The 18,439-nt window shown below is 43.5% G+C and overlaps 2 protein-coding genes across 2 annotated transcripts in view; both read left to right on the forward strand.

Moving 5' to 3' along the window:
* The first annotated feature begins 10,597 nt into the window (after positions 1-10,597).
* LOC132403242 (histone H3) lies at positions 10,598-13,108 on the forward strand. The gene has a single exon (XM_059986670.1). It carries the CDS (start codon positions 10,710-10,712, stop codon positions 11,118-11,120), a length of 411 nt encoding a protein of 136 aa, XP_059842653.1. The 5' UTR covers positions 10,598-10,709; the 3' UTR covers positions 11,121-13,108.
* A 2,936-nt stretch (positions 13,109-16,044) lies between these two features.
* Positions 16,045-18,439, forward strand: part of LOC132403264 (histone H2AX-like) — a 28,903-nt gene continuing 26,508 nt past the window's right edge. Inside the window, exon 1 of the mRNA XM_059986692.1 lies at positions 16,045-16,430. Coding sequence (XP_059842675.1) covers positions 16,049-16,430 — 382 coding nt within the window. The 5' untranslated portion in view covers positions 16,045-16,048. The remainder of the gene's footprint in view (positions 16,431-18,439) is intronic.

Raw genomic sequence — 18,439 nt, forward strand, 5'->3', positions numbered from 1 at the left:
GTTTAACTAACAAAATATAATTATCAGACCAACCTTTATAAAACTAAGATTTATTCTTATAAGTTATGTTGTGGTTATTCCAGACAAATTAACTATAAGGAGAAAAATTGTGTTTTTAAATCAAAGGCCAAGATAAAAGCATCTGTTTATGAAACCGGGATAAACGGAGAGGAACTTTGTCTATTTTGTAATTACCTAAAAGAAAAAAGTTCAACCCACCAACCTGGGAAAAGACAAAAGTAGGAAAACAATTCCATATAGAAATAGGATTACGTAAAAATTGTTTAATCCAACTAATTTAAAAAAGTGTTATTAAGACTCAAAATCAAGAAAATTTCAATTTTCTGATTAGTCAGGTTGCAGATGATATGACTCTTTTTTAAATGATGTTTCTGAAATTTCATTGGCTTTAAATTGTATTTCTGTTTTTTTTTTCCAAAGCCTTAGGCCTCTGTTTAAATATTCACAAATGTGAATTGTTTCCTCTTAAAAGTTGCACTCAATCTATAGTTAATAATTTTCCAGTAAAAGACAAAGTCACATATTTGGGGATAACTATTGTTAAAAATGAATGCATAAGGTGTGTGGATGATTTTCAACCTCATAGTCAAAACCAAAAAAAGATTAAACCAGTGGCTTCAAAGGGATTTATCTTTGAAAACGCAAACACGAGGAAATCTGCAGATGCTGGAAATTCAAACAACAACACACACAAAATGCTAGTGGAATGCAGCAGGCCAGGCAGCATCTATAGGGAGAAGTACAGTTGACGTTTCGGGCCAAGACCCTTCGTCAGGGCTAATGTGTTCGTTACAGATGCTGCCTGGCCAGCTGCGTTCCGCCAGCATTTTGTGTGTGCGTTGCTTATCTTTGAAAGGCCAGGTTTTGCTTTCTAAAGCAGAAGGTCCTTCCAGGCTAATATATGTAACTCCTTACACGTTGATTTTAAAAATCTGTAAATGGATAGACACCATGTTTAACTTTTTTTATGGAAAAACAAAGTTCATTACACAGCATATAAAAAATCTGCCAGGGAACCTACGTCAGTGAAGAGTGGGCCCTCTGTGACATCAGCACGCAAAGGGTGGGCAATCGCGGGTATCACGTGATAGTAAATCAGCTGAGAAAAAAGGGAGCTGTCAATCAGAGGAGCCATTGGGAACTTTGTGAACGTTGTAAATAGGTCACAAAACCCTTCATGAAACAAAGAGTGACAGATGTGCGCCTGATCCTGTAGGTTTATCCACGTTAACATGCTGTCCTCTGAAAGGCCGTGTTTTCAACTGAGGTAATTCAAAGTCCATCTGCTTCACCGGTACATTAAAATAGGTTGTTTCCGCTTCCCATGCTCATGTCAGCTCTGCAAATGGATTGACATCAGTGCGTGGGATAGGAGCTCCCCACAACTCCACTGCACACCCCAGCTCTAATTTTAGGCCACTCTTTCTCGTTCTGTACTCTCCCACCAGGGGAAGTAGTTTCCTTGCTCTTTTCGGATCAGATCCATGAATTTCAGTCCCATGACAGAGTTTAACCAGGTCTCTGTCCTTGAAGTGCTGGGTTTGTACTGCTGTTTAATGGTGTAGTACAGGTCTTTGTGTTCACTCCACAGTGTGGAGAGTTCTGTGTCCTTATGGTGAAGGATGTGATGTTGTAAAGTTCATTGTCTGTGTTGTGTACTGTTAACTCTTTCTGTACAGTGTACTGTGGGGGTTTACCGTGACTGGAGCTGTAGGATTGTGGTCTGTACATTCTGAGTCCTTGCAGTACAGTTCTGGATGTTGTATCGTTCTGGGTCCTCACACTACAGTGGTCTGGTGGCGACAATTACATCTATACCGTGTGGGGAGTTGGAAGTCCTGTGGCTCTACAGCTACAGGGGTTGGAAATGGTTGTGTCAGTACAATCCGCTGCTGATGTGTGATCGTAAGGTGTCGTGAAGCCCCGTGCACACACACTACCACAGGGGCAGGAGTTGGTCATAGGACCCTCAGGCCTGGCCCACAATTCCATACCATGGCCAATCGGCACAACGTCTCAACTCCTCTTCTATATCAGTCCACCTTGTCTCAATTCCCTGATCTTACAACCAGTTATCTCCCTTTACTCCCTTCAGTGATCCAGACTACATCCACAGGACATTACACAAGACAATAAGAAACAAAATTGAAACCTTAAGAGCAGAAATAACCCACCTAATAAACGGATAAGCCAAGCAAAAAGTTAAGAGAAAAGCTAATGAAATACTAAGGAAGTATAAGATCCATACAAGAAATGATGAACCTAACAAAACTTTGTAGAATTTATAGATACACTAAAACAAAAGCTTGGTCCATACAAATAGATACATGAAATGTGCTGGACAAAAAAAAAAATCATCTGTTCAGGAACAATGAAAAAGGTTTATACAGTACATTGAAGCTGAATTTGATGCATCAAAGCACAGAATTACCAACAAGCACAGAGATAATGAACTTTTGATCTAATCTCTGATCAAACAGGGTGACACACAATCAAAAAGCAAATTGGACTAGGGAAGAAAAAGAGTGCACCCACACAACTGAAGACATTGAGAAGTTACAATGGATATGCTAAAAATGATTACTAAAAAAACCCACAACTGGAAAAATACCAGCAATGATAATATTCAGAATTATTAGTGTAAAATGTACTTGCCTTCATCTATACCTATTGATGCAGATCAACAATATTATTAAAAATCCTGAAAATTTTTTGACAGAGGATAAAACCTTTCACTTACCTAAAGAAGAAATCACATCTGACCCATCTAGGTATTGTAGCGGTGTGCTACACACAGCGCTGGAATAACGACACACAGACAGTGAATTGCAGTTGAGCTAAAGCTTTATTCAAACTTCACAGCTTCGCTTTTAAGCCTTCCCATTTCCGCCCTCCCCAGGCAGGAATGCTGTAGGGGGTGCATATTCACAGTCCCTTCCTGCACGCGGGCTTTTCCCCTTGCTGGTGAAGAAGGCCTGACACCCTTTTTGGGACCGGCCTCCCTGTCGGAGTGCACCGTTTTGTGAGCCGGTTCGAGTGCATCAGTATCATCCTGTTTACAAACTATATATAAAATTGTAACATCTTGTAAATAATCGCCACTCACTTAGATAACCACAATATACTTACAGAAGAGTGGAAGGGGTGCTGTAAGGGTATGAAAGGATGTAAAGAACAACTGATAATACAAACCCCATTTCCAGAAAAGTTGGGATATTTTCCAAAATGCAATAAAAACAAAAGTCTGTGATATGTCAATTCACGTGAACCTTTATTTATATGACAAAAGTAAACGAAATTATTTTCAATAGTTTTACTGATCAGCTTAATTGTATTTTGTAAATATACACAAATTTAGAATTTGATGGCTGCAACACACTCAACAAAAGTTGGGACAGAGTTAAAATAAAATTGAAAAGTGCACAGAATATTCAAGTAACACTGGTCTGGAAGACTCCACATTAAGCAGGCTAATTGGTAGCAGGTGAGGTATCATGACTGGGTGTAAAAGTAGCATCCATCAAAGGCTCAGTCTTTGCAAGCAAGGATGGGTCGTGGCTCACCCCTTTGTGCCAAAATTCGTGAGAGAATTGTTAGTCAGTTCAAAAGGAACATTTCCCAATGCAAGATTGCAGAGAAATTAGGTCTTTCAACATCTACAGTACATAATATTGTGAAAAGATTCAGAGAATTCAGAGACATCTCAGTGCATAAAGGGCAAGGTCGGAAACCACTGTTGAATGCGCGTGATCTTCGAGCCCTCAGGCGGCACTGCCTAAGAAACCATCGTGCTACTGTGACAATTATAGCCACCTGGGCTCGGGAGTACTTCGGAAAACCATTGTCACTTAACACAGTCTGTCGCTGCATCCAGAAATGCAACTTGAAAATGTATTACGCAAGGAGGAAGCCATACATCAACTCTATGCAGAAATGCTGGTGAGTTCTCTGGGCCCGAGCTCATCTCAGATGGACCGAAAGACAGTGGAATCATGTGCTGTGGTCAGATGAGTCCACATTTCAGCTAGTTTTCGGAAAAAACGGGCGTCAAGTTCTCCGTGCCAAAGATGAAAATGACCATCTTGATTGTTATCAGCGAAAGGTGCAAAAGCCAGCATCTGTGATGGTATGGGGGTGCATCAGTGCCCACAGCATGTGTGAGTTGCATGTATGTGAAAGTACCATTGACTCTGAGGCGTCTATTAGGATTTTAGAGAGACATATTTTGCCATCAAGGCGATGTCTCATCCCGGGACGTCCATGCTTATTTCAGCAGGACAATGCCAGACCACATTCTGCACGGGCTACAACAGCGTGGCTTTGTAGACACAGAGTGCGTGTGCTTGACTGGCCTGCTGCCAGTCCAGATCTACCTCCTATTGAAAATGTATGGCACATCATGAAGAGGAGTCAACGGAGACCACGGACTGTTGAGCAGCTGAAGTCTTATATCAAGCAAGAATGGACAAAATTTCCAATTGCAAATCTACTACAATTAGTATCCTCAGTTCCAAAACGATTAAAAAGTGTTATTAAAAGGAAAGGTGATAAGGAGGATACAAGTGATAAGGAGGACACATGTACAGAGGGATGGTCTGATGGATCATGGAGTTAAATGTGCAGAAAGAATAAGTAAATTTAGGAAGGATAACAAAATTCTAGGGGCGTATAGCCCAATGGGATTTTGGGGAGCTGGGTTAAGCACAATAGGCAGAGTTTCAAACAGAGAGAGGAGAAATGGGCTAAAAATTCTATATCTGAATGCACGAAGTGTCAGAAATAAGGCGGATGAGCTTGAAGCCCAGGTGCGAATGGGTAACTATGATGTTGTTGGGATAACGGAGACATGGCTGCAGGGAGATCAGACCTGGGAAATGAATGTACAAGGGTATACGTGCTATCGTAGGGACAGAAATGTGGGCAGAGGGGGTGGGGTGGCCCTGTTGGTGAGGAATGAGATTCAGTCCTTTGCAAGGGGGGACATAGGATCAGGAGAAGTGGAGTCTGTGTGGATAGAATTGAGGAACAGTAAGGGAAAAAGGACCCAAATTGGTGTTGTCTATAGGCCACCAAACAGTAGCATGGATATTGGGTGCAAGTTGAATAGGGAGTTAACATTGGCATGTGGCAAAGGTTATGTTACAGTAGTTATGGGGAATTTCAACATGCAGGTGAACTGGGAGAATCAGGTTGGTGCTGGACCACAGGATAGGGAGTTTGTAGAGTGCCTACGGGATGCATTCTTGGAACAGCTTGTACGAGAGCCGACCAGGGACGAGACTATTCTGGATTTAGTGTTATGTAATGAACAGGATTTGATAAGCAATCTCACAGTGAAGGAGCCATTAGGAGGTAGTGATCACAATAGGATAAGCTTTTATCTGCAATTTGAGAAGGATAAGGGCAGCTCGGAGGTGTCAGTGTTGCAGTTGAACAAAGGAGCCATGAGGGAGGAGCTGGATATCCTAGCAGAAAAGACAGTGGAACAGCAATGGCAGGTATTCTTGGGAATAATGCACAAGGTGCAAAATCAGTTCATCCCCCGGAGAAGGAAGGATTCAAAGGGGGGAAAGGGTCCACAGTGGTTCACAAAGGAAGTCAGAGATTGCATAGCATTAAGAAAAAGGAAGTATGACAGAGCTAAGGTGAGTGGGAGGACAGATGATTGGGAAATTTTTAAGGAACAACAGAACTTAACTAAAAAGACAATACGGGGAGAAAAAATGAGGTACGAACGCAAGCTAGCCAGGAATATATAGGAGGATAGCAAAAGCTTTTTTAGGTATGTGAAGAGAAAGAAGATAGTTAAGAACAATGTTGGGACCTTGAAGAATGAATTGGGTGAAATTGTTATGGGAAACAGAGAAATGGCAGAAGAATTTAATAAGTACTTTAGCTCTGTCTTCACTAAGGAAGACACAAGCAATCTCCCAGATGTATGGATGGGCCAAGGACGTACAGTAACAGAGGAAATGAAACAGATTGACATTAAGAAGGAAACGGTGATGAGTAGACTGATGGGACTGAAGGCCGACAAATCCCCAGGTCCAGATGGTCTGCATCCTAGGGTACTAAAGGAGGTGGCCCTGGAAATTGCGGATGCATTGATAATCATTTTCCAATGTTCCTTAGATTCAGGATCAGTTCCTGAGAATTGGAGAATGGCTAATGTTATCCCACTTTTTAAGAAAGGAGGGAGGGAGAAAACAGAGAACTATCGACCTGTCAGACTGACATCGGTGGTGGGGAAGATGCTAGAGTCCATTATTAAAAATGAAATTGTGGCATATCTAGATAGCAGTGATAGGATTGGCTGAGCCAGCATGGATTTACCAAGGGTAAATCATGTTTGACTAATCTATTGGAGTTTTTCGAGGATGTAACCAGAAAGTTAGACGAGGGAGATCCAGTGGATGTAGTGTACCTCAATTTTCAGAAGGCATTTGATAAGGTCCCACATAGGAGATTGGTGGGTATTGACATGGATAGAAAACTGGTTGGCAGATAGAAAGCAAAGGGTAGCGATGAGTGGGTGTTTCTCGGAATGGCTGGTGGTGACTAGTGGGGTGCCACAGGGCTCAGTATTGGGACGGCAGCTGTTTACAATTTACGTCAACGATTTAGATGAAGGCATTGAGAATAACATCAGCAAGTTTGCTGATGATACTAAGCTGGGTGGCAGCATCCAGAGAATTGGCCTCCACTGCCTTCTGAGGCAGTGCATTCCAGACCCCCACAACTCTCTGGGAGGAGAAGTTTTTCCTTAACTCTGTCCTAAATGACCTAATTCTCAAACCATGCCCTCTGGTATTGGACTCTCCCAGCATCTGGAACATATTTCCTGCCTCTATCTTGTCCAACCCCTTAATAATCTTATATGTTGCAATCAGATCCACTCTCAATCTCCTTAATTCCAGCGTGTACAAGCCCAGTCTCTCTAACCTCTCTGCATAAGACAGTCCGGACATCCCAGGAATTAGCCTCGTGAATCTACGCTGCACTTCCTCTACAGCCAGGATGTCCTTCCTTAACCCTGGAGACCAAAACTGTACACAATACTCCAGGTGTGGTCTCACCTGGGCCCTGTACAAATGGAAGAGGATTTCCTTGCTCTCATACTCAATTCCCTTTGTAATAAAGGCCAACATTCCATTAGCCTTCTTCACTGCCTGCTGCACTTGCTCATTCACCTTCAGTGACTGATGAACAAGGACTCCTAGATCTCTTTGTATTTCTCCCTTACCTAACTCTACACCATTCAGATAATAATCTGCCTTCCTGTTCTTACTCCCAAAGTGGATAACCTCACACTTATTCACATTAAACGTCATCTGCCAAGTATCTGCCCACTCACTCAGCCTATCCAAGTAACCCTGAATTCTCCTAACATCCTCATCACATGTCACACTGCCACCCAGCTTAGTATCATCAGCAAACTTGCTGATGTTATTCTCAATGCCTTCATCTAAATGTTAAGTTATCTAAATGCCAAGTTATTGTTGAAAGAATCAACCATTTCATTTGCTGAGCAGCTGAGGTGACATGGTCCAGATAAATGAGGCAGCTTAATAAAATTTAAATAATGTTGCAGCACCAAGAAACAATTTTTTAACTGTAAATTCTTTTGAGGTATTTGTTCCAGGCAGCAAAGTATCAAAAACCACACAAAAATGATCAGAGATAGTGGTATCAGACAGAGAGACATTAATAATATTTAACCCTTTTGTTGTTACTGAATCAAGAGTATTACCAAGGCAGTGGGTGGGCTCAGTAACATGCTGGGTAAGATCCAGGCTGTCTTGTACGCTCATTAATTCATAAAGTTCACATTTAAGAGATCATTAATATGAATATTGAAATCACCAGTGATGACAATCCTGCCCTGGTTCAATATAATAGAAGAAAAGAATTCTGAGAAATCAGAGAGAAAACAGGCATTGGATTTAGGAGAGTAATAAATTTTACCTCTGTATCTGAAAGGATCTTTCCCACAAATTTTAAACATATTATACTTCAAAACTTGAAAAAATTTTGACAGGCTGTAGATTGCACCTAAAATGTTCTTTGAACACAGTGGCAAGTCCACTACCTCATCCACTAAGCCTTGGTTTGCTGAAACTGTCACAGTCAAGGGACAGCGTTCCGATAACTGACTGTACACATTTGGCTTTCACCAGCTCTCAGTTCAGAACTTAAAGTCAAGGATGATAGAGGAAATAAAACCATTTCTAACATCAGCTCAATTGAAAGGGATCACACGTTGGAAAAATCTAGCTTAAACAGATAAGCTTGGAGTGGTACAACAAGGGAAGGTAGCTTTTAGTGCAGAAGGTTATTTCTGTTAAACAGAAGAAATTCTGCAGATGCTAGAAATCCAGAGCAAAACACACAACATGCTGGAGGAACTCAACAGATCAGGCAGCATCTTTGGAAGTGAATAGACAGTGTTTCGGGCTGAGATGCCTTCTTCAGGACTGAGAAGGAAGGGGGAAGATTTCATAATGAAAAGGTTGGAGCAGGGAAAGGAGGCTAGCTGGAAGGTGAAAGATGAAGCCAGGCGGGTGTCAAAGGTCAAAGGCCGGAGAAGAAGGAATCTGATAGGAGAGGAGAGGGTACCACAGCAGAAAGGGAAGGGGGAGGGAAAGTAATAGGCAGGTGAGAAAAGGTAAAAGGTCAGAGTGGGAAAGAGAGGAAGGAAGGAGAAGAATTTGTTTACCAGAAGGAGAAATCGATATACATGCCATCAGGTTGGAGGTTACTCAGAATATAAAGTGTTGCTCCTTCACCCTGGTGGTGGCCTCATTTTGGCACAAGAGGTGGCCATGGACTGACATGGTGGTACAGGAATGCGAATCAGAGTTGAAGTGTTTGGCCTCCGGGAAATCCTGCTTGTGGTGGATGATGTGGAAGTGGTCCCCCAATTTATGATGGGTCTCAGCAATATAGAGGAGGCCACATCGGGAGTACCAGACACAATAGATGACCTGAACAGATTCACAGGTGAAGTGTTGCCTCACCTGGAAGGACTGCCTGTGGCCCTGAATTGAAGTGACAGGGAGGTGTATGGCAGGTTGTTTAGGCTGCTTGCAGGGATAAGTGCCGGGAGGGAAATTGGTGGGAAGAAAGAATGGACAAGGGAATAGTGGCAGGAGCAATCCCTGTGGAAAGCAGAGGAGGGGAGTTAAAGATATGTTTGTCATAGGGGGACGTGAGACTGGACCCAAATACAGGACGCAGGCACTGAAGTGCTGGGGGCAGGACAGGACAAGCTAAAGGACAGGACAAAGTGTGGAGACCGTGGAGTTCAGAGATGATCTTGAGGCTTGGCTAGAGGAAGGGGCCTAGAGGCTTGGCTAGAGGCCGGGGTCTAGAGGCTTGCTTGAGGCTTGGCTAGAGGCTGAGGTCTTGAGGCTTGGCTAGAGGAAGGGGTCTAGAAGCTTGGCTAGAGGCTTGGCTAGAGGCCGGGGTCTAGAGGCTTGCTTGAGGCTTGGCTAGAGGCTGGGGTCTTGAGGCTTGGCTAGAGGCTGGGGTCTTGAGGCTTGGCTAGAGGCTGAGGTCTTGAGGCTTGGCTAGAGGAAGGGGTCTAGAGGCTTGCTTGAGGCTTGGCTAGAGGAAGGGGTCTAGAAGCTTGGCTAGAGGCTGGGGTCTTGAGGCTTGGCTAGAGGCTGGGGTCTTGAGGCTTGGCTAGAGGCTGGGGTCTAGAGGCTTGGCTAGAGGCAGGGGTCTAGATAGCCACCAAGTTGATGGCATGAACATCGATTTCTCAAACTTCCCGCCTCTTTTCATCACTCCCCATTCCCATTTCCCTCTCTCACTTTATCTCCTTGTAAGCTGCCCATCCTTCCCCTTCCCTTATTCCACGGCCTTCTGTCCTTCTATCCAATCCCATCCTTCTCCAGCCCTGTATCTCTTTAATCCATCAACTTCCCAGCTCTCTATTTTTCCCCTCCAGATTTCACATCTTGTAGTTCTTCCTCCTCTCTCCCACTTTCTAACTCCACATTTTTTCCAGGCCCGAAATGTCGACTGTACTCTTTTCCTGACCTGCATTTAGTAACAACACACACAAAATGCTGATAGAACACAGCAAGCTAGGCAGCATCTACAGGGAGAAGCGATGTCCACTCTTGGGGCCTGTCAAAGGGTCTCGGCCCGAAACGTCGACATCGCATCTCTCTATAGATACTGCCTGGTCTGCCGTGTTCCACCAGCATTTTGTATGTTGTTTGAATTTCCAGCATCTGCAGATTTCCTCTTGTTCGCTCTGCATTCAGTATGTGCGTGTTACTTGACTTTCCGGCATCTGCAGATTTTCTCGTTTGTGATTTAAATGAAGGTGAAATCTGATAATTGATGATTCTATTTATTATAAGAAACCTGGTTGCTCTTGAAATTGGCGGCAATTTGAAATTGAACTGCACTCACTGCAGTCTGATTGGCTGAATTCTGCCCTTTTCACCAGTTTCCATATTTGGTCACAGGTAACATTCCCCACCACTTCCTCCCCTCCCCCGCGAACTTCAAACCTACGAAGGAAAACACAGCCAATCGCAACGCTGGGATCTTGTAATGGACATTTCCCTTACAACCAATTAGAGGGATATGGGCGGCCTTTATCAACCCTTTAAAAACCAGTCCCGAACGTAGACTCGACATTCCAATCCCAGTACTCGGACTGCTGAAAGAGAATGGCCCGGACCAAGCAAACGGCGCGCAAATCGACCGGAGGGAAAGCTCCCCGCAAACAACTGGCCACCAAAGCGGCGCGGAAAAGCGCTCCAGCCACGGGCGGAGTGAAGAAGCCCCATCGCTACCGGCCCGGCACCGTGGCTCTGAGGGAGATCCGGCGCTACCAGAAATCCACCGAGCTGCTCATCCGCAAACTGCCCTTCCAGCGCCTGGTGCGGGAGATCGCTCAGGACTTCAAGACCGACCTGCGCTTCCAGAGCTCGGCCGTCATGGCCCTGCAGGAGGCCAGTGAAGCTTACCTGGTGGGGCTCTTCGAGGACACCAACCTGTGCGCCATCCACGCCAAGCGAGTCACCATCATGCCCAAGGACATCCAGCTGGCCCGCCGCATCCGTGGGGAGCGCGCCTGAATCCGGCCTCGGCACCAAGCACAACAAAAGGCTCTTTTCAGAGCCATTAACTCAGCAGTGGAAAGGGCTGTCATTTCCTATTCACTCAACTTTTGTGTTAACTGCACGCCGTGTCCCTCTGACCTTCTCCTGTGTGTGTGTTGTGTAAATAATTCATCCCGGTTTCTACAAACTAACACGGCCCGAACCGATCAACACAGAGTGAGCAGTTCGGTGCCGTTGGGTTGACGGCAGCGCGGACACCAGAGGTAAACTCCCTCGCCGTCAGGGAGTCTCTTGCCGTGTATTGCAGGGAAGGTTTCCAGTTTTTGCTGTTATGGGGAATGTACTTTAATAGATGCAATTTCCCACTCATTTCCAGTCGGGGACACAACCGTCTGCAGACGCAGGAATCCCCGTTCTTTCACGCTGCAAACTCGCCTTAAACCGCAGTTTAAAATGGCCAGTACACCGGCCGACCGCGAAAATAAACTATGGATCGGTTTTTGGAACCTAAATGTCCAGAAACATTGAATATACAGAGTTAAATAACGTTTGGGCTGTTGCAGTGAAATAAATCTTCATCGAATTAATGAGCCAATGCATATTCTTGCAGTCAACGGTTCAAAAACTCTTTCGGCGGGCTTTTCAAATTTCAGCCCATCCGGGAAACAGGTTTCGGCGCTTTTCTAGTTGCTCTTTGTTCATTGGCGAATGAAGCCGCTTTCTGATTGGGTTATTGCGCACACCATAAAAGAATGGGAATTTAATCTCCAGACCCTTAATGTAACAACCGTGCTCTTCGTGACCCGATACAGTACCGCCCAGACTGTGTTCAGAACAGTTCCAATAATTACCGACCTCGTTTACCAGTTTCTTTGAAATGTAATCGCACATTAAAGAGTTAAGGCGCTGAAAGAGATGGGAAAGGTAGGGGACAGATTGACCTTCAGTGCGGAGAGAGACAGCGTAGAGGATTCCAGCATGGTTCCGGAGGAATGGAAAATTGCAAAGTCACTCCAATCTTCAAGAAAGAGGGGAGGTAGAACAAAGTAAATTATAGGACAATTAGTCTGAGCTCAGTGGTTAGGGAGCTGATTGTTAAGGATGTGCTTTCAGGGTACTTGAAAGTACATGATAAAATAAGCTGAAGTCAACATGGTTTCCTTGAGGGAAATTTGTTCAATTCTTTGAGGAAATAACAAGCTGTGTAGACAAAGGAGAATCAGCTGATGTTGTGTACTTGGATTTCAGAAGGCCTTTTGACAATGCACCACACATGAGGTTGTTTAACAAGTTAAGAGCCATGGTATTACAGGAAAGGTACCAGCGTGGATCGAGTATTGGCTGATTGGCAGCAGGCAAAGAGTGGGAAGAAAGGGAGTCTTTCTAAATGGCAGCAGGTTACTAATAGTGCTACATAGGGTTCTGTGTTGGGATCGCATCTTTTTACATTATATGTCAATGACTTGGGGGATGACTTTGTAGACAAGTTTGTGGATGATAGGGAGAGAGGCAGTTAGTGTTGAGGAGCAGAGAGGCTACAGAAGGACTTGGACAGGTTAGGAGAATGGGCAAAGACGTGCAGATAGAACACAATGTTGGAAAGTGCATGGCCATGCACTTTGGTAAAATAAATGAAGACATAGATAATGGTCTAAATGGTGAGAAAATTCAAACATTTGAGGTGCAAAGAGACTTGGGAGTTCTTGTGCTGGGTTCCCCTGAAGTTTAATTTGTGGTTGAGCTGGCTGTGGGGAAGGGAAATGTGATGTTAGTATTCATTTAGAGAGGACTGGAATATAAAAACAAGGATGTAATGTCGTGTCTTAGTGTGGTACTGGTGAGGCCTCACTTGAAGTGAGCGGTTTTGGGCCCCTTATCTCAGAACGGATATGCTGACATCGGAGAGGGTTCAAAGGAGGTTCACAAAAATGACTGCAGAATTGAAAAGCTTATGAAGAGCATTTGATAGCTGAGTCTGTAATCATGGAAATTCAGAAGAATTCTACAGTGAGCTCATCATCTTTTTCAGTCTGCAGAAAGTCATGCAGAAGATTCAGAGGAAATTTCTTCACTCACAGAGTGGTGACAAGTTCTAACCTCTCATCACAGGGAGAGTGAGAGGTGAGCAGCAGGGATGAATTTAAAAGGGCAGATGTGGAACGGGTACACGGGCAGGGACCAGTTGGAGGAAGTGGCCTCTCTGCTGTATGTTGGGCCTGTGGTAGAGACATTAAGCACTTGAATTTGAAATAGCACAGATCCACAATGTTAAACTCCAGTCTATCTTAAGGCCAGCAACAGCAGAACAAAGGGTTCCAATGCCCAGTGATCAGGGGTCTGTTCTGGGTGTGATGAGCAGCCACAATATCTGCAAAATCTGATATTAACAATCCCTCATGAATTTGAAACTGGATTCAGTCACCATGGTGGTTAAAAATTTAACACAAATCAACACAAGGAAGTCTGCAGACACTGGAAATCTGAAACAATACACACAAAATGCTGGAGGAACTCAGTAGGCCAAGCTGTGTCTATGGAAAAAAATAAACGATTCATATTTGGAGCCAAGATCCTTCTTGAGGACCGAGAAGAAAGGGGGAAGATGCCAGAATGAAAAGATGGTAGGAGGAGAAGGGGGCTAGTTGGAAGGTGATAGGTGAAGCAGGTGTGTGGGAAAGGTAAGGAATCTGATAGGAGAGAAGAGTGGACCATAGGAGAAAAGGAAGGGGGAAGGGAGCCAGGGGGAAGTGTAAGGCAGGTGAAAAGATGCTAAAAGGCCAGAGTAGGAAATAGAAAAAGGGAGGATGGGGACAGAACAATATTTTTTATTGGATGGAGAAATCAATATTCATGCCATCAATTTGGAGGCTACCAAGCTGAAATATAAGCTGTTGCTTCTCCACCCCAAGGGTGGCCTCATCTTTGCACAAAAGGATGACATATACTGATGTGTGGAAATGGGAATTAAAATATTTGGCCACTGGAAACTCTGCTTTTTGCAGATGGAGCATTCTGTGAATGGGCGTTATGAATTGTCACCTAATTTATGACGAGCCCCACCAGTGTAGAGGAGTCTGCACCAGGAGCACTGGGTACAGTAGACAACCCCAGCTGGTTCACAGGTGAATTGTTACCTCATATGTTTGGGGCCCTGAACTGAGGTCAGGGAGGAGGTGAATGGTCATCTCTGAACTTTGGACATTTGCAGGGATAAGTGCCAGGAGGGAGAGTGGTGGCCAGGGATGAATGGAAGGAAATCAATGAAGGAGAGATACCTATGGAAAGTGGGGCGGGGAATAAAGATATATTTAGTGGTAGGATCACTTTGGAAATGGCTGAAACTGCTGAGGATGATGTGTTCAAAGGGTAGGCTCATGAGATGGTAGGTGAGGGCAAGAGGAACTCTGTCACTTAAGGCAGTGGGAAGATGGGGTGAGCATGGATGTTTGGGAAATGGAGGAGATGCAAGTAAGGGCAGCATCAATAGAAGGGAGAGAACCCTCATTCTTTGAAGAAAGAGGACATCTCTGATAGCCTTGAAATCAATTCTATATCCTGGGAACTGATTCGGAGGAGGCAAGGGAACTGAGAAAAGGGAATAGTATTTTTACAGGAGATAGAATGGGAAGAGGTGTAATCAAGATTACCACACAAATTGGTAGGTATATAAAGATGCTGCTTGAGAAAGGGGAGGGAGGTGTCAGAAATACACAGCTTATTTGATCTTCTTCCCCGATGTGAAGTTGCTGGTGTTTTAGCAGGTATGATGGTTGAGTAATTCGCTTTGTGGCATTTACTTGTTGTGAACTCACAGACACGCACAAGTATTTGGGTTCTCCATGCTATGATTGGTGTGCAGTCATCCAAACGTCTTCTCCACATTCAGGGATCGGAGGCATTCAAAATGCTGTTGAACAGACAGACACAGCAGATTTGTTTGAGATTCCCATAAACAAATCACTTGCCTTTTATACCTTGTAAAATGTCTACAAAAGGCGTCAATGTGAGAAAAACAACATTTCAGCTGAGATTATCTTAGTCTCTATGGTGACCTCTGATATCACTGTTAGTGAGGCTCATCACAATTTGAAGGAACAATACTTTATCTTCGAACTGGACACAGTCCAGGCATCTGGACACAACATCAAATTCTCTGCCTCCCTGTCTGTATCGGAATGGGTCACTTCTGTCCTTCTTCAATCGGTGACTTGGCTCAGTCTGTCTCTCTCCACTAGTATAGCTTCACATTCTGTGTCTGTCCCACAGACTTACTAAGAACACATTGTATTTACACGGCTGCTTCTGAAGACTTCCTGATTATTGTGACCCTCAAGAGTAGGTGATTAGGCTTTCTCGTTCGAGGATGACAAACTGGAATCAGTGGGTTGATTTCAGACTGGAAGGAGGTAACTTTTGGAGTATCCCTGCGATTGGGTCTTGACCTCAGTTGTTCACTGTTCAATGACCACTGTTTAATCTGATGTCTAAGTTCCACCCATATCGTCTCACTGGACGATCCCAAAAGAATATCCTCTCTAAGTAGTGTCCTGATGTTCTCCCCAATCAAAAATGCAACTCCCCTTCTACTCTTACCTCTAATTTACAGTCTTTGTAAGGGGTTCTATTACGTTTCTTTGTTTTGTGACTGGCTTTAATGGGATGAATCTCAAGGTTATATATAGTATACGTACATTGATAATAAATATACTTTGATGTTTGTTCAAATTTCATGTCCTGTTGGGGAGTGACAGTTATTTTTCGCGCTTCTTTTGCTACTGTCTGCTCACTGGAGAATCAGACAGCTCGCTGATTGGGTTATTCCAGATCACCAATCGGAGAAAGCATTGCCCCACCAATCATAAGTGTCCTTCCGCAGTCCTCGAGAAGCTATAAAATTGTGAATGCGGAATCTTTTCCTCATTCTTTGTGAAAGATCGGCTAAAATGAGTGGACGAGGAAAAACCGGAAAGGCCAAGAGCAAGCCCAAGTCTCGCTCGTCCCGGGCCGGACTGCAGTTCCCGGTGGGCCGTGTTCACAGGCTCCTGAGAAAGGGTAACTATGCTGAGCGGGTGGGTGCCGGAGCCCCGGTCTATCTGGCCGCTGTGCTCGAGTACCTGACGGCTGAAATCCTCGAGTTGGCCGGTAACGCGGCCCGGGACAACAAGAAGACCCGCATCATCCCCAGACACCTGCAGCTGGCCGTCCGCAACGACGAGGAGCTCAACAAGCTGCTGGGAGGGGTGACCATCGCTCAGGGCGGGGTGCTGCCCAATATCCAGGCCGTGTTGTTGCCCAAGAAAAGCGGCGCGCCCGCCAACCCCAAGGGCAAGTAAAGAGATAAAGCGACAATTTAGAAACCCAAAGGCTCTTTTCAGAGCCACTCAGATTGTCTGTGGAAGGGCTGAGCACCGGCTGGGGTGGGTCCGGGGATTTCCGATCCGGGTGTCTGTCGTACACACCAAGCAACTTAAACTCTTGGTCTACATCGTTTTTTTACCCCCTAAAATAATCTACATTTATCTGTGCACAGAGCGTACTCCCTCCCATTCCCGGAGAGTTTCATTTTACTGAAAATTGAGATTTTCGCCGTCGTCTCTACTTCCTTTTTACAATATTTTTATTCAGAAAAAGAACAAGATTTACAGAGTGCAACACATAGATACATCTCAACATAAATTGTGTACATTCATATATTGTAATTAAATTTGATCAAAATGTTAAAGCACAACACATAAAGAAGGTATACCACTCTATAATCAAAAATTTAAAGATTGGTCATATCATAAAAGAAATTGTTTACATGAAAAAAATCAACCCCCAACCAACTACCAAACAAAAAAGCTGATGGATGATAATGGATAATTAGGGAAAAAAAAATTCGCTTAAGAAGAGAAGCGAATGATCTTTTATGTTTATATACATAAAGTCTGTGCACTGTTAAACTTCATAAATTGGAAAAGTACTTTAGGAAAGGTCCCCAGATATCATAAAAAGATTGTTTTGAATTTAAGACTGAGCAGCAGATCTTTTCTAAATTTAATTAAGACATAATATCACGTAGTCATTGAAGATGTGTAGGAGGGGTAGACTCCTTCCATTTAAACAAGATTGCTCTTCTTGCTAAAAGAGAGGTAAAAACTAAAACCTGTAGGTTAGGAGTATTTAAAGTTATATCTTCATTTGCAATAATACCAAACAAGGCAGTTAGGGGATTTGGGTCAAATTGGACCCTAAAAAGTTGAGAAAAGGTATGAAATACTTCCCGCTAAAACTTTTCAATTTTAGGGCAAAACCTAAACATATGAATTAAAGAGGCATCAGCAGAGTTGCATTTATTACAAAGTGGAGAAACATTCGGGTAAAAACTGGACAGCTTCTGTTTAGAAATGTAAGCTCTACGAATCACTTTAAATCGTAGAAGAGAATGACGAGCACAGAAAGATGATTTATTAACCCGCTTAAGAATTTTATTCCATCTATCATCAGAATTCCTGACAATTCAGGTCATCCTCCCAAGCTTTTTTTATTTTATCTAAAAAGTCTTGTCTAGAATCAATCAACAAGTTATAGAAACCGGTAATAGAACCACTAACAAAAGGTTTTAAATTTAAAAGATCGTCCAGTAAATTTTTATCAGGACCTTTCGGAAAAGTAGTTAATTGGAAACGTAAGAAATCTCTAATTTTAAGGTATCTGAAAAAATGTGTTTCTTACCGCGTCTCTACTTCCTGACTTTGTGCAGGCGGCTCTTGATTGGCAGTAAATCGCCTAATCTGATTGGTAAATGAGCATTCCCAATCAGAGAACGGCCTCTTTCACCAATGAACAGGTGCCAAGAGGAAAAGCACCAGAACCAACCGCGAAATCGTGAAATGTGAAAAGGAAAATAATTTCATAGAACAGTCAAAGTAAATAATTAAATGTGAGTGAGTAGAAGCCATCACGCGATCCTGATCCATTTATAATAGAGGCTGTATGAATTAAGTTTAATGGTGAAAGTAAATATATTATCAAAATCTGTACACGATATTCAACCTTAAAGTTCCAAACACACTTTTCCACTGTCACATTCCTATTCCTATTCTCTCACATCTTATCCTCTTGCTCTTCACATACTTGTAGAATGCCTTAGCATTTTCCTTAATCCTGTCCGCCAAGGCATTCTCATGGCCCCTTCTGGCTCTCCTAATTTCATTCTTAAGCTCCTCCCTACTAGCCTTATAATCTTCTAGATCTCTATCATTACCTAGCTTTTTGAACCTTTCGTAAGCTCTTCTTTTCTTCTTGACTAGATTTACAACAGCCTTTGTGCACCATGGATCTCGTACCCTATC

The sequence above is a fragment of the Hypanus sabinus genome, chromosome 12 (genome assembly GCF_030144855.1).
Source record: "Hypanus sabinus isolate sHypSab1 chromosome 12, sHypSab1.hap1, whole genome shotgun sequence".
In the NCBI taxonomy this organism is placed as follows: Eukaryota; Metazoa; Chordata; class Chondrichthyes; order Myliobatiformes; family Dasyatidae; genus Hypanus; species Hypanus sabinus.

What these genes read in the sequence shown, in the direction of transcription:
- LOC132403242 (XM_059986670.1), top strand. Translation starts at nt 10,710, where the DNA reads ATGGCCCGGACCAAGCAAACGGCGCGCAAATCGACCGGAGGGAAAGCT.